Source organism: Syngnathus typhle, linkage group LG21, assembly GCF_033458585.1.
Source record: "Syngnathus typhle isolate RoL2023-S1 ecotype Sweden linkage group LG21, RoL_Styp_1.0, whole genome shotgun sequence".
NCBI lineage: Eukaryota > Metazoa > Chordata > Actinopteri > Syngnathiformes > Syngnathidae > Syngnathus > Syngnathus typhle.
The window spans coordinates 8566778-8586801 of record NC_083758.1 but is presented as its reverse complement, the minus strand read 5'-3'; the positions used below and the strand labels follow the sequence as shown (position 1 = coordinate 8586801).

Below are 20024 nucleotides of genomic sequence, written 5' to 3'. Positions count from 1 at the left end.
TTCATTTCAAACAAGAAAGCACACATTCAACTATACTGACTTTCTTATTGAAAAAATGCCATTTATATTGATACTAAATTTAAAAAAAACTGAAACAGTTTCCTGGAAATTCCCTGCCGTGATTCATGCGGGCAAATTCATCATCCTTCTTTCATTTCCTAAATGAGCGCTGCAAATACTTTTGTCCACTAAAATTAAAAAAACTTGCATTGATACGCCCGAGCATTTTGCTCCCAAGCTACCAGCACCATGATCGTGGGTGATGGACAGAAGATGCACTTCATACAAGAATTTCAGCGTGTAACTTTTATTTAAAATGAAGTAGACTGTCCATATTTGTAGATTCCCGGGACCAGAAAGCAGAAATAAGTATGGATGATTGTGACGATGGAAAAAGAGAAAACATGCATTCCAACAAGAGAAACAGCATCATCTTCCAAATAAAGCACTTCAAGTCATCTTCAGCAGCGATACAAAAATAAGCCCGGATATGAAACACTCCAAACAATCATTTAATAGTTGAAACAATAAGATTCATCTTCACAATAAGAATGATGTTTATGCCAATACTGGAAAAGATTCAATTGTGAGGTCAGAAAATGCCATGCAGAACCAACGCTAGTGAGAATAAACGGAATACAAAGTTTCGATTAAATGCGTGGATTAGAAGAGGCAGGCCCCGCCCGCCCACAAGCAGCCATCGTCGTGTGCATATCAGTCGAGCAAATCAAAATCAAATATCTTTCTTGGAGCATAGGTGCGCCCAAAATAAACAATTGGTCTTTCAACACAAAACTGTACAACAAGCTTTTCATTCAGTTCACCCCATCCAAACTATTTTCATTGTCATTCCATCCCAGTCCTGCTTAAAACGAGTCAACTCGTCCGACTTTGCGGTTCAAGTTATCGCCGTACATTCGCCTTGAGATGCACGTGTGGCACTTTTTGTTTTGTTTTTCAATCGATTTCCATCAAATCACTCACTTGGGTTCAATTCACAACTGAGCGGAAAAACTGCAAAAGGGCCGTCGTCGTTACATGCGAGTCATCTCTACCGTGCCAAAGTTCTTCTCTGATGTATTGATGAGAAAAAAGGCTCGAGTCCGAAAAGGAGAAGACAATCTCCAAGCCAAGCGGCGCCCAAGTACGGTACGGCACTGTACCTCCCTCAGTGCAACACTAAAAACATTCATGTAATGTAAACGATTAGCGGAGAAATGCAGCGACATGCCATCTGCTCATTTTACATGGCTCAGAATGAGTTGGACGGCAGCTGCAAAGTCGATCGGATATGATGGCTTCACCTTAAATATCCTTTTCACAAACTTGGATGGCAATGTTTGGAGCGGAAGTCAAGTGAAAAATGTAAAAGCGGTCTAAAGACGCAGTTCTGATTGAGCTGTGCCATTTGGACACTTGGCACTTTCAAAGAAGATTTCATTTATATTTTGATGTTTGCGAATGTCACTCGTTTGGCATCTCGGCTTCCGCTCCGTTGTTAGTCGTAGCTTTTGGAGCCGCGAAAGAATACTTGTTCCCGTGAGCCACTCAGGCTCGCACGGGTGGAAACACTTCAGCACGTCGGCCGCTCTCCAAAGCGCGCTCGCAATAAATACCTGTCTCGATCAATAAATAATAGAAAATAAACAGCCGGGCGGGCCAGAAAGCGCCCGCTGACGTGGAACCTGCGCCCCAGCGTGAAAAGCGCGTGGGTGTTTGCGTCAGACTGCCGTCTCCAAGTCCTCGTGGGGGGCCGAAGGTGTTTTTTGGCTGCTCAGGTAGGAGGTCAGCTCCAGGTCGCCCGCCGCCTGCTCCACCGGGGTCTTCCCCTGTGAACCACGGCCAAAATCAGGAGAGCCCGACGACATTGCGTCTGCGGCGCGAGCGCACCTGAAAGTTGGTTTTGTGAAGCGACGCGCCCGCCTCCACCAACAGCCGACACACGGCGTGCTGCTTCTCCCAAGCGGCTTTGTGCAAGGCCGTGTCCCCTCTGCTCACGCACGCACACGCGCCACAAACCGGGTCAAAACGTGCATTGGCGTCGCACACGCTCACGACAACCTTTCAAGCCGACGTACTTTTCTCCGTCGGGCAAGTCGAGAAGCACTTTGGATCCTGAGGAGCAAACGGACGATCCATTTAGACGGAGCCAACCTGTTGCATGTGTGCCGTGCCAGCAGGGGGCGCTGCCATTTGGGCGTACCCTGCTGCAGGATGAAGACCACCAGCTGGGCGTGTCCTTTCCGCGCGGCTTTATGCAGGGCCGAGCAACCGGCGCCGTCTCGCACCAGCAGGCTGACGCCGTGACGCACGCACTCCGACAACTGCGCCAGACACACAAATCAAGCTGGCTCGGCTGCTGTCCGTCCAATCAAGACACAGGAAGGTTCTTTCGTACCGTGGAGAGATCCCCGGCGCTCGCCGCCGTCAACAGCGCTGCAAAAGATACATCGGAGCGGAACTCATCCACCGAGCGGAGTGCGTGGAACGCAGCGCAAAGCGCGCTAGCGCGACCGGCTACCTTGTTCCTCGGGAGTCAACGGCGCGCTACAAACAGACACGACACGGAGGATTACTCGGGCTGCCGTTTACGACCACAGCATTACGGCGGAAGGCTCGTTCGCACCCGGCGCTGGGCTCCGCCACCAGGTCGGGCATCCCGGCCGATGACACCCGGCCCCCCGCCGGGCCCTCGCGGTCCAGGATGAACACCTCGTCCTGGCAGATTTCCGTGACAAAGTGAAGGTGCTCCTACGGAAGGACGTCAGCGACAAAAGGTCTTTGGCGGGCCAAAGCAAACAAAAGGCATCGTCAACTCCCGGCGGAGCTTCCTACCTGGGCCTTGTCGATGCGATAGAAGCGGTCGGCCGATGTGGCTGTGGGGGGGGGGGAACGACCACGCTGAAAAATTCACGTCAAACGATGGTGTCGGGGTTTTTTCGAACTCACAATCCAAGAAGCTCCAGCTGGAAGAGAGTCTGCCAGCCGAGGTGGTCCGAGGCATCCCCCGGCTCTCATCCTGCAAAAAATAAACGTCAACTAAAATAAACGTTTCAACCAACAGTGGCGCAAAGCGACTCCCAATTGGTTTCGGTCCAGCCGACCTGGTAATGCACTCTGTGGCCAAGAGAGGGCGCCTGCTGCAAGTCCTGCTGAGTCCAAAGAAGAAGTTTGGGCCAGGTTAGGAAAGGAAGATGCACAGTCGAGTGATTTCAAGACGAGGATCTCGCCTCTCGCAGTCTGTCGATGTAGAGTCTGCACGTTTCCAAGTCGCAGTCGCCCCTCACCACCACGATGCCCACCGGAACCGCTGGCAGCCAAACGTCATCCCCTTCAACAATTGGTCGGACGGACGGAGCAGCGCCTAACGCGCGCACTTACAGATGTCCCGCAGCCGCTCTTTGTCGTACTGCAAGCGGTCGTACTCGTGCAGGCCGATCCGGTTGACCCGCAGCCGAAGCCGCTCGGGGACGGCGTGGGGGCTGCCGGGGAAAAAACGGACGTGCGCAAAGAGACGCTTGCTCAGGACCCGCCGCCATAACGTGGAGGCAAGAAGCGGGCTGCTCGAACGGCACACCGAAAGCGGACGAGAAAGGACAGACGGCGACGTGCTGCTCGCTTGATGAAGGATTTGCATCGCTGCGAGGAGATTTGGCGCTTCAGAGCTTTCGAAGCGCGTGAAGGTTTTTACACACACACAGGCGGCGGCGGCGGCGGCGGCGGCAGAACGTTGACATGACAGCGGCTCAGGTACTTACACAGAGAAGGAGTCGGGGGGAGCAGAGAGGCGGCGCAGATCACCTGCACACACCTTCTGAATACTAGCGCCGCCACGCGCATGCGCACACACAAGAGAAAGAGAGAGAGAGAACGGGGGAGGCGTGGCCAGGGAGCGGAAGGAAAAGACGCAAATGATGCCGCGCCGTCGAGTGCGGGGCGGTGCCGAGGCCAAAGGGAGAGAGGAGGGCGGGCAAAGAGGATGGAGAGGTGGAGAAGAGAGGTCAGTTGAGGAGGCACCCAGCAGCCCACACAAAAAAGTGACACGGTCCAAGAGCACGGGTTAGTCACTTTGCCTTGAGCTGACCACTGCAAAAACTGCCGCCAAAAAAGGAAGAAGCTAAAGGAGCTAAATTCAAAAGTGCTCAAAAGAGGAGGAGCCAAATGACATTTGGACGCATGAGCAAAAGATTTCTGCGATGTCGCCATCTAATGGCGCTTTTTTGTCATTATCGCCTGCATCCCTTTCATCTGGCTCGGCTGAGTTCTTGCAGTGCCGCCACGCACAGACACACAAAGATGCGGTGCAGAAGTGTTAGTTGCCACGCACGCCGCCGAGACCGTTCGTGTGTGCGTGTGTGTGTGCGCGTGACTCACTCGTTGAGCAGCGGCACCGAGGTGCGTCTCTTGCTCTTCTGGACCATGTTGGCCTGGTTGCGCAGCGAGATGCGCAGCGTGGACGGCGCCAGTCGGCACGGCTCGCCGTCCACCTGGGCCAGGTGAGAAGGGGGTCAAAGGTCACATCTGAAAAGCTAGCCGGCCGGCCGTCCGTCAAACTGACCTGCACCGGCACCGTCTTGAAGGTGGTGAGGACCACCTCGCGGCACTGGTGGAGCCTCTCGCCGTGACCGCCCACCTGCAGGGCCGCCTGGGAGCAATGAAAATAATTGTTGAAGCGTTTGTTTTCTTTTTTTTCCTTTGGCGTTTGGCGAGCCCCGCCTCCTACCAGCGAGGCCACGGTGAAGCCGATGACCTCGATGCAGCCGTCGTCGTGACGCTGCGGCTCAAAGTCGCGGTGGTCGCCGGTGTTCCCCCAGGGCATGGTGCCCGCGCAGTACCTGCGGTAGCAGACCGTGGCGGTTGTTAGCTAGCGGCGTTAGCTAGCGCCGCCGCCAACCCAAACAAACCCACCTGGGAATGTTTAGAAAGACGATGCACTGGAATTTCAAATCTTGGATCTTGGGAGTCAAGTCGGTGCCGTCGCACTGCAAAGGTGTCACACGTCCCGTTGCTTCTCACGCCATCCGATTTGTCGCATTGTCATCGCGGGCCCGGCCCACGTGAAAGCCATCCGGCGAGAGCGTCTTTGCACTCACCACCACTCGGACGTGCTTGGACAAGTCCCTCGAGCTTCTCTGGAGGAAATCGGAGAAGGCGGCCTGCCAGCCACGCACACGCACAGTTGCGTTGAGGCAATTGCGAGCGGATCTTTGAAAGGCAAATTGTGAAAAGTCACACTCACCCCCGCGTAGAACATTTTGTTGCGGAAGCGACTGTTAAACTTTTCGGGGTTGGCCTCTGGAACGCAAAGAAAACATGGTGGCAAGGTTAAGAATGGACGGTGAGAGAAATGGATGCCGCTCACCTCTGGACTCGTGGAACTCCAGCGTGACGTGAGCGTCGAAGCCCAGGCTGAAGTAGTTGTTGAAGACGTCGAGGGGCAGCTGAGCGGGTCACCGCACGTTAGCGACACGCCGGCGACACGCCCAAGCCGCTTCTCCTTTACCTTCTGCGTGCCGTCTTGGAGCTGCCGCTCGGCGCCGTGGCTCTGCTCCACCTGCAGGTTCCACCTGTCCAGCTGCACCACCGAGCCGTCCTCCACCTGGCCCAGAACCTTGGACACGGGCTCGTCCGTGTAGCCCTGCCAGAAAAAAAATCAAATCAAGCACAGGAAGAAGGCTGCATGGCGGAAACATCTTGGATTGTGGCCTTCTTGGACAAAACTTTTGGGACACACACATTTAGGGATGTTTTTTTGTCATTGTTGTAAATGTAAAGCACACAAAGCAAAAATGCTTTGTTTGCGTTTGGGAGCTGAGTGACGCTTGGGAACTCACCCCGCCCCAGTTGAGCGTCCTGGCGAGGTCGTTTCCTGTTCCCAGAGGAAGGACGGCCACCGGAGGCTGCGGCTTCATCTGTAGCTCGTCCAGCGTGGACAGGATCCAGCCCACCTAGGCAAGCAGGAAATGGATTGTGCTAAGGGGGCGGGGCGAGGCCAAGGAGGGGCGGGGTCAACGCAAACTGTACCGTGCCGTCTCCACCGCAGGCCAGGATCCTCAAGTTTGGCACTTTGCGATACAAATCCAACCTGAAAGAGCAGAGCGGAGTGGAGAGGGTGGCGCTCTGTCGCTTATGGATAGCGCCGGACACTCACGCCTCCCGAAGGCCGCCCTGCGACAGGTCAAAGACTTGCCGCGGGTTCAGGATCCACATGAACATCTGGAGCAGCTTGGCGCCCTGCGGACAGGAAGCAGATGGGCTGGGATGGACGGCCAGCGCCCTTTGTGACCTTCCGCTCGCTAGCCACGCTCATGCCAACCTGGTTGCCTCCGCTCTTGGGGTTGACGAGGACCAGGATGGGCTTCATGAGCGGCGAGGGCAGCGGCTTCAGCATGAACGGCCGCCATTTGGACTCCTGAGGGAGGGCGAGGGAGGGAACGTCAGCGCCACGGGCGGCCGGGAGGGAGGTCACGTGCAAGTCGCCATCCGTGTCGCTTACGTCCAGCCCCTTCTTGCTGGTCCTGCGCTTGAAAGACGTGCGCCTTTTCCTCCTGGCCGAGTTCTTGAGCAAGCTCTGCGCATAGATGGGCTTAGCGGTTAGCGCTAAGCGCCATTAGCGCTTGGCGGTCGGCGCCCGGCCCTTGCCTGCGGTTTCCTGACTCTGATGATCCAGGACGGAGGCACGATGACGGCGGCGTGGGCGCCCAGCGAGCACGGTTCCTCGATCTGGTGCAGCATGAAGCACGTGACCTTGTTGTGAAACTGCCCGGCACACAAATTAGCACCGGCCAGCGGCTCGTTTCAACATTTTCCAACAACATCACATCGCCGAGTTCGTTACATGTTTTGTTTCTAGTCTGACGGCATTTCGCTCAGATGGTGGGCAAGCCCGCTCGCGCGCGACAATTCCAATTTGAGCCCAACTCACAGCCTGCTTGCACCACGAACAGCTGATGGCGATGATTTCTTTACTGTGGAAGAACTTCTGCTGAAAGCTCTGCGGAAGGAAAGGACAAACAAAAGACGAGGACGGAAAGGGATGTCGCTCGCAGAGACCGTTTGACGGGGTGGGCAGGCGGCCATTTTGCCGGCCTGCCTGCGTGGCTCCCACCGACCTTCCCGCACTGCTTGCACTTGCCGTCCTGGCGCCGGCGGTGCACCCAGTGGTGCCTCAGCACGTTCTGCCGGCAGAGAGCAGACGACAGCGCCGCCTTACACCTGGCCCCGCTCGGACTTCTTGTCGGGAGACTTACATCTCGCAGGCACCGCGAGCCTCCTTCCCTGAAGGTCGGCTTGCACCTGAAGTTGATCTTGATCACGAGACGGCCAAGGCGTCACGTCAGGGCTTTGGACTTGCTGTGTGCGTGCGTGCATGCGTGTGCACTACCTTCTCCAGCTGCTCGGTGCAGCTGGTGTGGACGACGATCTTGCAGGCGGCGCACTTCCTCCTGGGCGCAGACTTCTTCAAGCACAAACACACAGGTCGGCTGTATGGGACGGGCAACCAGCAGACGACTTGGGGCGAGCTCACCGCAGCCTTGAGCAGGCAGGCGTCCTCCCCGAGGTAGCAGAGTTCGCCCGAGCAGCTGGTCTCCATCCACAGGTGGTCGTCGTTGACGGCGTTCTCCTGCCGGGTGGAAGGGCGGGTGAGACTGCCATGCTTTTCGTGGCGGGCTGGGATTGGCAGAGCGCGCCAGCGGAGACTTTGCTTTCTCCCAAAGTGAATTTCCCCGTCTGTCTGTCTGTCTATGTATGAAGTGGGCGGGCTTGGGCAGACAGGGCAGGGCGTTGCTCTGACCTTTGGATGCCACGGCGACAATTGCGTTGGAAAGGCGTTTGCTCGCTCGCTCACACGGTGAGACCAGACGACGCGAAGGAGACCGACAAGTGAGTTTGCTTTCTATTGTTTGACCCGTATAGACACATAGTTTTGCTTTTAAAAAGGAGCGACCGTTTGTGGCGTTATTTAGTGAGCCGGCCGGATGGTCGGACGCTTTCTCCATATATTGTCAGTGGTTTTCTTTGATTGAAGTTTTGGGGAGGGGGGGGGGGTCCCCTACTTCTCCCGGGGGTCCCTTACTTCTTTAGGGAACGTTACGACAAGGAAGCGAAGCCAGTGAGTAGAAAAGTCAGTGTCGAGTTGTGTTGGCTCGTGAGTAAACGATGCGTTCGAAAGGAAAGTATCTTTTCAGTGAACGAGAGTGAACGAATCACTTCCTAACGTGATTCGTTCTTTTTTTCCTTTCATATATAACTAACCAGTAAATGTCAGTAATGCCCATTGAAGGTGGTGCTGTAAAACAAAACGAAGAAGAAAATCAGCCAATCAGCAGCGCCAGCGAGCTGCATTGAACGATTCGTTTGAACGAATCTTTTGATTGAACTGATTCTAACAATTCAGTTCACCTAAAAGAACTGGAATGCCCATCACTCGTGTCGAGCAGCCTCGAGAACCAGGAAGGAGTCATAAGAGCGGAAATCGGGCCACAGGAAGCAAGGTTCGCCTTTTGCTTTCAGTTTCACAGGGGAAAGATGGCTCAGGAGACCGAGAGCAAGGAGCTGCTGTTGGAAACGTTAAAACACCTGGGGCAGGAGGACTTCAAGGAGTTCAAGTTTTATACGCATCTGTATAAGAGCAAAATAGATAACGCAGACCGGACTGACATCGCCGAAGAGCTGGTGAACACGTACAGCAAGGACGCTGTGGCGGAGACCATCAAGATTCTGGAGAAGATGAACAACCACCAACTGGCCGAGAAGCTGCGTAACGACTGGGCATCTCGCTTTTGAAGATGTCGCACGGCTCGATGGACTCCTCCTCCTCGTCTTGGCCGCGCATTTCCATCTGGAGGACTTCGTGCTGCTTGTCGGGGAGACCGGCGACGACGCGGCGAAGGTGGAGCTTGGTGTAGACGCTCTCCAGAGCCTCCTGCCGGCTGCGGTCTGTGTTGCCCTCGGGAGCCCTGCAGTACATGGCCTGCAGGTTCTCTTGCAGCTCCCGCTTGAATTCGCCCTTCTGGACCTCTAAGGAGATGCTATCTGAGGGCGCACGGGTGACACCTGAAGGAGATCAAACGCGTCTTTAGGCCTGGCCGCAAGCGTGCTGCCCCACTTCCAGTCAAGGAGGCAAGTGAAGGGGGCAAGAGGGGTAGGGCAGCATCGGAGAGCTGCTTTGTGGAAAGCCCCCCCCACCACCACCAGAAGCCACGCTCACCTTACCTTTGATTTGCAGCTTCTTGGCCAGTTCATAGTTTTCGATCTTCTCCAGAATCTTGATGGTCTCCGCCACAGCGTTATTGCCGTACCTGTTCACCAGCTCTTCGGCGATGTCAGTCCGGTCTGCGGTTTCTTTTTTGCTCTGAGGCACATCCATATAAAACTTGAACTCCTTGAAGTCGCCGTCCCCCAGGTCTTTTAGCGTTTTCAACAGCAGCGCCTTGCTCTCGGCATCCAGATCCATCTTTCCCCGTGAAACTGAAAGCAAAAGGCAAACCTTGATTTTCTTGCACAACACCATTCCACACCCAAAGCGCAGAAGGTGGCCTGATTTGCACCCTTATTAGCACTCGCTTCCTGGTTCTCGAGGCTGCTCGACACGGACTTTGCTTCTGGCTTCGCTTCCTTGTCGTTGCGTTCCCTCACGAAGTAGCTGACCCTCCCACAAACTTCAATCAAAGAAAACCACTGACAATATATGGAGAAAGCGTCCGACCATCTGGCCGGCTCACCAAATAATAGGGGTGTAAATGGCGGGTTTTGTCACGATACGATATCATATGGATACAAAGAAGCACGATACGATATTTGCCGATATCTCAAAGCCTGCTGTGATTCATTCACGATACATCACGATATAGTGCTCGACGATCGATACATATGTATATACTTTTTTTTTAAATAGAAAATATAGAACAATATCCTGATTTATAACAATTTATACGCAAAATCAACAAGGTACTGCAAACTCCTTATTTAGGAAATGACAAGAGTATTGTAGTATACAAAGTGCTTATTTTAACACTGAACTTTGATGCTGTGTTTTTTCTTTAAATGTGCTGCGAGATTTGTGCTCCCTGAATATTTGATCACCGCATGGCAGGATTTACAAACTGCAAGTGTCTTGTCCGTTGAGTCCTCTTTTCTTTGGAATTCAAAGTGCTTCCAAACGAATGACTTGAAGCCTAAAGGGGAGGAGATTTCCTCGTCTTTTTGGACACTAGCCATAGCAGCAGCCCAGGAGCCGCGTACTAGTTGTCCACTCGTAGAGCCTTATATCGATTAATCGATGTGTATCGATGAATCGTTACAGCCCTAGTATAGACACATACGTAGTTTTGCTTTTAAAAAGGAGCGACCGTTTGTGGCGTTATTTGGTAGGGGTGTAACGATTCATCGATACACGTCGATTAATCGATATAAGGCTCTACAATTTATTGGCATCGATGCTAAACGTAAACATCGATTCTTATCGCCGTGTTTGACCTCGGACATTAGACGCGACTATTTTGAAATCCAGTTCATTGTTGCTTGCTTCCTCTTTCCGGGAGCAGTGAGCGGCGTCTTGCGTTGTGAGCAGAGCACACACGTGAAAGGGGAGTGGACAACTAGTACGCGGCTCCTGGGCAGGTGCTCTGGCTGGTGTCCAAATAGACGAGGAAATCTCCTCCCCTTTAGGCTTCAAGTCATTCTTTGGAAGCACTTTGGATTCCAAAGAAAAGATGACTCAACGGACAAGACACGTGCAGTTTGTAAATCCTGCCATACGGTGATCGAATATTCAGGGAGCCGCACATTTAAAGAAAAAACACGACATCAAAGTTCAGTGTTAAAATAAGCACTTTGTATACTACAATACTTTTGTCATTTCCTAAATAAGGAGTTTGCAGTACCTTGTTGATTTTGCGTGTGAATTGTTATAAATCAGGAGATTGTTCTATATTTTCTATTTAAAAAAAAGTATATATATTAGGGGTGTAAATCGCGGGTGTTTTCACGATACGATATAATATCGATATAAAGAACTACGATACGATATTTGCCGATATCTTAAAGCCTGCTGCGATTCATTCACGATATATCGCGATATAGTGCTCTACGATCGATATATATATTTTTTTAATAAAAAATATAGAACAATATCCTGATTTACAACAATTCATACGCAAAATCAACAAGGTACTGCAAACTCTTTATTTAGGAAATTACAAGAGTATTGTAGTATACAAAGTGCTTATTTTAGCACTGAACTTTGATGTCGTGTTTTTTCTTTAAATGTGCGGCTCCCTGAATATTTGATCACCGCATGGCAGGATTTACAAACTGCACGTGTCTTGTCCGTTGAGCCATCTTTTCTTTGGAATCCATAGTGCTTCCAAACGAATGACTTGAAGCCTAAAGGGGAGGAGATTTCCTCGTCTCTTTGGACACTAGCCATAGCACCAGCCCAGGAGCCGCGTACTAGTTGTCGCCTCCCCTTTCACGCGCGTGCTCTGCTCACAACACAACAACGCCGGGCGCACTGCTCCCGGAGAGAGGAAGCAAGCAACAATGAACTGGATTTCAAAATAAAGTCGCGTCTAATGTCCGAGGTCAAACACGGCGATATAAATCGATGTTTACCTTTAGCAAAACACTCGGGAGTCTTCACCGAGATCTTCGAGGAGGTACCCCCGCTCACGAAATACCAACGCGGCAAGATGTTTCAGTTCATCCACCTGAGCATCCAGGAATATCTGGCCGCTCTCTACGTGATGATGAGCCTGTTCCAGGACAACAAGAACGTGCTGGGAGAGCTCCCGTTGCATTCCGAGCAGACGCCGCTCGTTCAAGTCCACGAGGCGGCCATCCGCTTGGCCTCAGAAAGTGAGGGAAACCTGGACTTGTTCCTCCGCTTCTTGGTGGGCCTTTCCTTGCAGTGCAACCAGGAGCTCATGGGCGAGCTGCTGAAGGCTCCCAAGAACTTCAGCCACAGCAACGCAGAAACAGTCGACCTGATTGAGCAACAGATAGACAAGAACTCTCCTGAGGAGAACATCAACTTGTTCTACTGCCTGAAAGAGCTGAATGACGAGTCCCTGCTGGAGCAGCTCCAAAAGTACCTAAAAGAATTCCGGTTCAACCCTGAGAACGTACCTCCGGCCATGTGGTCGGCCCTGGTCTTCTTCTTGCGGGCTTCCGACGAAGCCATGAGCTGCTTCAAACTCCACGAATACGCTCCGTCCGAGAAGGGGCTCCTGATGCTGCTGCCGGTGGTCAAGGCTTCTCAAAAATTAGCGTAGGTGCTGTCGAGCCAGCACGTTGAACCGGCCGCCCACACGTGTCAGCCGGTCGCCCTCTTGTCTTCTCAGGCTCAGGGGCTGCAAGCTGAGCAAGAAAAGCTGCGAGGCGCTGGCCTCCGTTCTAAGCTCGCCCTGCAGCCTGAGGAAGCTTGATCTCGGCTGGAACGACTTGCATGACGACGGGCTGGAGGCGCTCGCCGCCGGACTGGCAAAGCCGCACTGCACCTTGCAAGTTCTCAGGTAAGGATCCCCTCGAGCGGCAGAAGGCCAGTTGGCCCAAGAACCTTGGGCTCGTGTCAGCCGGCCGCCTTCTTGTCTTCTCAGGCTCCAGTGCTGCGAGCTGAGCAAGAAAAGCTGCGAGGCGCTGGCCTCCGTTCTAAGCTCGCCCTGCAGCCTGAGGGAGCTGGATCTCAGCGCCAACAAGTTGTACGACGACGGGCTGGAGGCACTCGCCGCCGGACTGGCAAAGCCCCAGTGCACCTTGCAAGTCCTCACGTAAGGCTCTCCTCCACCCCCGTCGAGCGAGCGGCAGAAGGCCAGCCGGCCCAAGAACCTTGGGCTTGTGTCAGCCGGCCGCCCTCTTGTCTTCTCAGGCTCTGGAGGTGCAAGCTGAGCAAGAAAAGCTGCGAGGCGCTGGCCTCCGTTCTAAGCTCGCACTGCAGCCTGAGGAAGCTGGATCTCAGCCAGAACGACTTGGGTGACGACGGGCTGGAGGCGCTCGCCGCCGGACTGGCAAAGCCGCAGTGCACCTTGCAAGTCCTCAAGTAAGGCTCCCCTTGAGCGAGCGGCAGAAGGCCAGCCGGCCCAAGAAACTTGGGCTTGTGTCAGCCGGCCGCCCTCTTGTCTTCTCAGGCTCCGGCGGTGCAAGCTGAGCAAGAAAAGCTGCGAGACGCTGGCCTGCGTTCTAAGCTCGCCCGGCAGCCTGAGGGAGCTGGATCTCTGCCACAACGACTTGGGTGATGACGGGCTGGAGGCGCTCGCCGCCGGACTGGCAAAGCCGCAGTGCGCCTTGCAAGTCCTCGGGTAAGGCTCTCCTCCACCCCCGTCGAGCGAGCGGCAGAAGGCCAGCCGGCCCAAGAAGCTTGGGCTTGTGTCAGCCGGCCGCCCTCTTGTCTTCTCAGGCTCATGGTCTGCCAGCTGAGCAAGAAAAGCTGCGAGGCACTGGCCAAGGCTCTCCGGTCCAACCCCTCCCACCTCCGAGAGCTGAAGCTGTGGGGGAATGACATCAAAGAGGAAGAAAGGCAGGTCTTGGCAGAGGTCCAAAAGGATTCTCGCTGCAGTGTGAAGATCAAGTGGTAGGTTCCAAACATCTTCCAGGGCGCTCGCTCGCTCGCTGGTCTGAATGGACCGGCGACACTTGTGCGTTGAAAAAAATGGGTAGCTACAAAAACAGATGTGCTCACAGCTCATGGACTCAAGCAGCTAAAGTCACACCAGAAAGAAACATTTGAAGCTAGTACACACCAAATCAATAACGACCACAGAAGGAGACATTTTTAGACGAGATGTGATGGACTATGTGGTCATGAGAAATGTTTTGAGAATAACTTGATGATCTGGTGATATATTCGTATTTGGTGTGCACTTTGAAATAACAAATGTTGCCTTCATGAAGGAAGTGCTCAATGCATGCCAAACGCTTGATTGTATCTATCTTAACTTTTGTCTAGTTTTGAGCTTTCAGATGATTGAAGAATCTTCTGGACAGACAGAGGGAAATGTCTTACCAAATATTAAAAAGATTTGTATGGAAGGAAGTATTATTAACCAAGAATGTGCCGAAAATGCGTGGAATGTGAAAAGAAGACACAACGAGCCATCAATGACATCGCCCGGTGTGCGTGCGGCGTGCTAAAGGCCAGCCGTGTGAGGAGAAAGGAAGCGTCACGGGATTGTTACCCCGGCAAAAAATAAATAAATATTTTCGCTTGTCTTGGAGCGGCCGAAGCGACAAAAGAACACAAGAGCGCTCCAGCGGCCTTCCAGTGGCCATTTGTGGCTCGAGTGCAGATGATAAAGGAGTGGCGCTTTTAATGTCAACGGGAGATGAGTCGCAAAAAAAGAAACACAGCCAAAGCGCTTTGACTCATTTTGTAATGCGGAGGCCACATGGTGGCCACCAGCGGTTACTCAACGTCAAATCGGGTACTTTGAGGGGCCTACCGTCCAGTCCATGCGGGTGCGAAGCTCCTTGGCGGGGCCATTGGAGGCGGGAGGCGGGGCTACCTGCAGCGGCCCCAGGTGTTGCAGGCCCAACCGTGAGATGGCTTTCCTGCATAGGGGGGGGGGCACAAAAGAAGATTTTTGTTTTAAAGCGCACACACGCACGTGCAAAGGAATTAAGGAGGAGCCGCCACTATGGGCTTTCCGGATGTTCTGATTCGGCCGTCAGAATTTTATTTCTTTATTCATTCTTTGGTTTCGAACATTAATGAAATACAAGGAAAAAAGTAAAAATACAAAAAAATGATAACTCCATCGTACAATAGAACATAAAAAGAACAACAAAAAAAAGGATTGCATTATAATTTTCCCTTTATGGTAAAATCCTATTTGTTCAAAAGGGAGTAGAAGGTCGCCTTAGCTTATCTGACTCTACCCCATGTAAGTCCATATTTCTGTTGGATTCTGTCAAAAATTTGACCATAGTCAAATATATTCAAGAAAAAAAATACATATACATATATACGTACATATGCATGGGGGCAACACTGAGGGCGCTTCAACGTTGCAGTAGGCTGTGATATTGCGTCAATATTATATCCTTCATTACTTTATATTTACATTTATAAAGTGTGTCTGACTTCATAACACCAAGTCGGGTTGTTGTGATGCGTCTAGTGTGTTGGTGGAGTGCCCAGTGCATGTCGCTTCTCACTGTCAACCCTCACCGCTGGCTAGCAGTATGCGAACGGGAGAGCCGAGTGCGTAAGTCTCTCCCTGCCAGTACACAGCCTCTCTAACAGCAAGCCCTATGTAGTGCCTCCACGCGGCGACACATGGTAACTGGGTACAACACGGACCCAGGCTAAACTACAAGGGACTCGGAGGAGGTTTGGCCCCTAGACGTGCGGCACGCAGGCCCACCGGTGTGTGGACACGCCCTGGTGCCCACGAACCAGCCCCCAACTATGGGTTAAATAGTACCGCTGCCCAGTGGGCTCCTCGGGAGAGGAATGGGCTAAGGGAGTCAACCCCTACAAAAAATCAATTTCCCCTTGGGTTGGTGTCAGGAAGGGCATCCGGCTGTAAAAAGTTTTTGCTCCAAAAATTCTCAGTATGGCTAGACAAACACAGGAGAGGCGGGGTACAGCCTTAAGTACTCCGTGGTCATTTCCATCAGCCTACGACAAAAAGAATGATGGAAAAGGAGGCCAAACCGCAGGTAGATTATATGACGGCCCTCAGCCCGATGGACTGCGGGGAGGCCTGAACCGGAAGAGAGAGGGGCAGGAGGCACGTGTTAGGGTGGCTACATGGAACATCGGCAGCATGTCACACCGATCGGGGGAGGTGGCTGAGGCTCTACACAGGAGAAGGGTGGATGTCTGCTGTGTCCAGGAGTCGAGATGGAAGGGTGGTAGTGCAAGGATGCTGGGTGCAATCGGCAGAAGGTACAAGTTCTTCTGGCAAGGCTGCAACGAAGGGACTGGTGGTGTTGGTGTACTTATTGCTGAAAAGTGGATAGATCAAGTGCTAACTGTTAGCAGGGTAAATGAGCGGATCATCGTTGTGAAGTTGATCGTTGGGAAGCGTCTGACAAACATAATTTCAATCTATGCCCCTCAAGTTGGCAGAAGTCAGGACGAGAAGGATGCGTTCTGGGACAAGGCCATCATGGTGCTGTCAGGGATCCCCCAGAATGAGGTTACAATTCTGGGAGGTGATCTGAATGGACACGTGGGGAGGGAGTCAGATGGCTTTGAGGGGGTACATGGGGGACAGGGGTACGGCATGCGGAACGCAGAGGGAGAGAGGATCCTGGAGTTCGGCGACGCACTGGAGCTGGTGCTGTGCAATACGTTTTTCAAGAAGGACGAAGCCAAATTAGTAACATACAGTTCAGGTGGCTGCAAGAGCACAATAGATTACATCATGGTCAGAAAGGAGGACCGCGTCCTGGTTAGGGATGTCAAGGCAATCCCCGGAGAAGAGTGTGTATCTCAGCATCGCCTAGTCATCGGAGACCTAACTCTGTGGATCAAGTATGTGGGGGCTAAGAAGTATCCTCCCAAGTTGAAGGTGTGGAAGCTACATAGCGGAGGGAATAAAAACGAGTTTAGGGAGAAGATTGAGTATATAGCAGAAGAAGTGGAGGAGATGATGGAGTCGGGTGGTGTGGATGGCAAGTGGCAGGCAATAAAGAAGGCTCTGCTTGAAGCCACAGAGGAGGTGTGCGGATGGTCAAAGGGTAAAGCAAGACAAAGAGAGACATGGTGGTGGAATGACAGCGTCGAAAGAGCGGTGAATGAGAAGAGGAGGTGCCATAAAGTATGGAAGAAATCTAAAAGGGAGGCAGACCGAGTGCAGTATGCAGAGGCAAGGAGGGCATCACGGACAGCGGTGCGGGAGGCCCAAGAGACCAAGAGGAAAGAATTTGCAAGTGAATTGGAGAGTGAGAGAGGACAAAAGAGCTTCTTCAAGATAGCGAAGCAAATGGTTAAGGAGAGGCGTGATGTGACCGGTGCAAACTGTGTGAAGGACGAGGATGGCAACATCGTGACAGACAACAGAGAAGTGAAGGAAGTATGGCGGAGGTACATGGAGAAGGTGCTGAATGTGGAGAATGACTGGGATGGTGAGACAGGATGCGACGAAGTGGAGGGTGAATGTGACCCGATCACACGGACAGAAGTCGGAAAAGCCATGAAGGCCATGAAGGATGGAAAGGCAGCTGGACCATCTGGAGTGGTGGCAGAGATGCTAAAGGCAGCGGGAGACGTCGGTGTGCAGTGGATGACCGACCTGTGTAACAGTGTCATCGCTGAGGGGCGCGTTCCGGAGGAATGGACAAGAAGCGTCCTGGTGCCTCTATTCAAAGGGAAGGGGGACCCACTCGCATGCGGGTCATACAGGGCTATAAAGCTGCTGGAGCATGGAATGAAGTTATTAGAGAGGGTGTTGGAAAGGAGGGTGAGGACACGGGTAAAGGTGGACGAGATGCAGTATGGCTTCATGCCTGGTAAAGGTACAACAGATGCAATTTTTGTCATCCGACAGATGCAAGAGAAACATCAGGCGAAGAGGAAGAGGTTGTACTTTGCTTTTGTCGACCTGGAAAAAGCGTTCGACAGGGTGCCAAGGGAGGTGGTGAGGTGGGCCCTAAGGAAGTCGGGTGTGGAAGAGGGACTGGTAAAGGCTGTGATGGCTCTCTATTGCAGAGCCTGCACAACTGTTAGAACAGGAGTTGGCGACAGTAATGGGTTTGAAGTAAGGGTAGGGGTGCACCAGGGATCAGTGCTCAGCCCATTACTGTTTGCTATCGTGATGGATGTGGTATCGAGGGAAGTGAGGGGTGGACTACCATGGGAGCTGCTCTACGCGGATGACCTGGTATTGATGGCTCACAGCCGAGAAGACCTAGCTAGCAAGCTAGCGGCCTGGAAGACATGCCTGGAAGTGAAAGGAATGAAGGTGAATGCGGCAAAATCAAAGGTCATGGTTGGTGGTGCTAGCCTGGGAGTGATATCGCAGTCAGGAGCATGGCCATGTGGAGTTTGCGGGAAGGGAGTGCAAGCTAACTCTATCCGGTGCAAGGGTTGCCAGAGATGGGTACATCAAAGATGCAGTGGAGTAAAAGGCAGCCTACTAGCTGCAAGTGAGACCTTCCATTGCAAGCGGTGTAGGGGAGAAGTCGCCCAAGCAAACCCAGCTGAGCGAGAGGGGCTCGTGGTAGATGGGGAGATGTACGAGGTGGTGGGCAGCTTCTGCTATCTTGGAGACATGATTAACGCTGATGGGGGGGTGGACCTAGCAGTGACCACAAGGGTGAGAAGCGGGTGGAAGAAATTCAGGGAACTCATGCCCTTTTTAACATCTAAGGCCCCATCCCTGAAGATGAGAGGCCAAGTGTACTCAGCCTGTGTTAGAGGTAGTATGACGTACGGAAGTGAGGCATGGGCCCTGAAAACAGAACACGAAGACAAACTAAACAGAGCAGAAATGAGAATGATCAGATGGATGTGTAGTGTTTCAATGAGGGAAGAAAAGAGCAGTGCAGAGCTGAGACAGAAGATGGGAGTGGAGGCCATAGTGGATGTGGTGAGGAGAGGCAGACTACGATGGTACGGACATGTAGTGAGGAAGGACGAGAACGACTAGGTGAAGAAAGTTATGTCGTATAACGTAGAGGGAACAAGACCCAGTGGGCCACCTAAAAAGACCTGGCAGGTGACCGTGGCAGCCGACATGGAGGTACTCGGCATCAACCACGAGATGGCCATGGACCGTTCCCGGTGGAAGAAGGCCATATCGAGAACCCAGTCCAACCCAGCGGCGCCTGGAAAGCGGACTTTAAACCGATGATGATGATGATGATGATGGTCCCGGAGGGGGCAACGTAAGAAGTAAGTCGTAAGTATGTTTTCCCTTTATGGTAAAATCCTACTTGTTCAAAAGGGAGTAGTAGGACGCCTTAGCTTATCTGACTCTACCCCATGTAACTCCATATTTCTGTTTGATTCTGTCAAAATTTTGACCATAGTCAAATATATTAAAGAAAAAAAAAATACATATATACGTACATATCCAAGGGGGGGGGGCAACACTGAGGGCGCTTCAACGTTGCAGTAGGCTGTGATATTGCGTCAATATTATATCCTTCATTACTTTATATTTACATTTATAAAGTCCCGGAGGGGGCAACGTAGTGACATTTTGGATTCTATGCGTCTCTGTATAGATAGATCTTGATTGTCACCTTAGATGGCGACCTAGCAGCAGTGAGAAGACCCAAAGCTATGTCTGCGGTACAGAGAACCTCTAGTTTCAGGAATGTGGAGGTACTTAAAATATGGAAGGGCCATTCGTCCGTGACCAGGAAGATCCTTTTGGAGAGACATCACCCTGACATCGGTTGAATACAATCGTTTCCCAATCAGCCGCGTGTCACTGGAGTGCTCCCTTCCCTGGGCCAGCCATCGTCCACCGAGTGTTTTTTGGAGACCAGCGAAGCAGCAAGGACCATTCACCGCATTTTGTGGTCAACAACAGCTGGGGATGTGAAGGAAAGGAATGAATATCTCGAAAATGAATGAGGATCGTTTGTTTCAGGTGACTATAAGAGTAACTGGTAAAAGAAACAACTGATTGCTAATGGCAAAACAAGCTGCAAAGACAGAAATAAGAATGAATGTCATATGTATGGGTTTACGACCGATTCTTTATGTTGCACCGTTGCCATTGACAAAAGAGTGTGTGAAATCTTTCACGTCTGCTGATTGTGAAATGCGCGACAGTGTTCCATATAATATCCATCCATCCATCCATCCATCCATCCATCCATCTTCTTCCCCTTATCCGAGGTCGGGTCGCGGGGGCAGCAGCTTCAGGAGGGACTCCCAGACTTCCCTCTCCCCAGCCACATCATCTAGCTCATCCCGGGGGATCCCAAGGCGTTCCCAGGCCAGCTGAGAGACATAGTCTCTCCAGCGCGTCCTGGGTCATCCCCGGGGTCTCCTACCGGTGGGACATGCCCGGAACACCTCGCCAGGGAGGCGTCCAGGAGGCATCCTGATGAGATGCCCGAGC

The 20024-nt window shown here is 52.5% G+C and overlaps 3 protein-coding genes and 1 long non-coding RNA gene across 8 annotated transcripts in view; 3 read left to right on the top strand and 1 right to left on the bottom strand.

Annotated features, from left to right (window-relative positions):
* LOC133145317 (NACHT, LRR and PYD domains-containing protein 12-like) overlaps window positions 1-20024 on the top strand; it is a 128774-nt gene that overhangs the window by 85356 nt on the left and 23394 nt on the right. The window lies entirely within an intron of this gene.
* The window catches only part of LOC133145332 (NACHT, LRR and PYD domains-containing protein 3-like), a 55849-nt gene that overhangs the window by 27654 nt on the left and 8171 nt on the right, over window positions 1-20024 (top strand). The window lies entirely within an intron of this gene.
* LOC133145325 (diacylglycerol kinase iota-like) lies at window positions 292-19487 on the bottom strand. 5 transcript variants are annotated; one of them, XM_061268713.1, is made up of 33 exons: window positions 19281-19487; window positions 14439-14547; window positions 7529-7624; window positions 7385-7459; window positions 7251-7307; window positions 7113-7178; window positions 6839-6994; window positions 6643-6723; window positions 6497-6571; window positions 6317-6412; window positions 6152-6234; window positions 6025-6085; window positions 5835-5948; window positions 5504-5638; window positions 5363-5441; window positions 5240-5295; window positions 5094-5156; window positions 4909-4982; window positions 4724-4835; window positions 4559-4645; window positions 4375-4487; window positions 3382-3482; window positions 3231-3310; window positions 3105-3149; window positions 2950-3019; window positions 2836-2876; window positions 2627-2751; window positions 2522-2547; window positions 2399-2436; window positions 2204-2324; window positions 2079-2115; window positions 1891-1990; window positions 292-1829 (listed from the first exon to the last, which is right to left on the bottom strand). In XM_061268713.1, the coding sequence occupies exons 1-33, from the start codon at window positions 19334-19336 to the stop codon at window positions 1722-1724; spliced, it is 2736 nt and encodes a 911-aa protein (XP_061124697.1). In that variant the 5' UTR covers window positions 19337-19487; the 3' UTR covers window positions 292-1721. The 5 variants fall into 5 exon arrangements, with proteins under 5 accessions (XP_061124697.1, XP_061124698.1, XP_061124699.1 ...); XM_061268714.1 differs by having other exon boundaries at window positions 6643-6759; window positions 6926-6994; XM_061268715.1 differs by having other exon boundaries at window positions 6926-6994.
* On the top strand, window positions 6988-8535 carry LOC133145349 (uncharacterized). Its single transcript, XR_009710887.1, has 3 exons — window positions 6988-7643; window positions 7756-7884; window positions 8515-8535. It is a non-coding gene; the product is annotated as an uncharacterized LOC133145349 (long non-coding RNA).

Coding starts and splice junctions, on each gene's coding strand:
- LOC133145325 (XM_061268712.1), bottom strand. CDS start 19,336: ATGTCTCTCCAAAAGGATCTTCCTGGTCACGGACGAATGGCCCTTCCA. Junction 5,949..6,024: donor CCTGCGGTGGAGACGGCACG/GTACAGTTTGCG, acceptor CTGCTTGCCTAG/GTGGGCTGGATCCTGTCCAC. Junction 2,116..2,203: donor GGTCTTCATCCTGCAGCAGG/GTACGCCCAAAT, acceptor TTTGCTCCTCAG/GATCCAAAGTGCTTCTCGAC.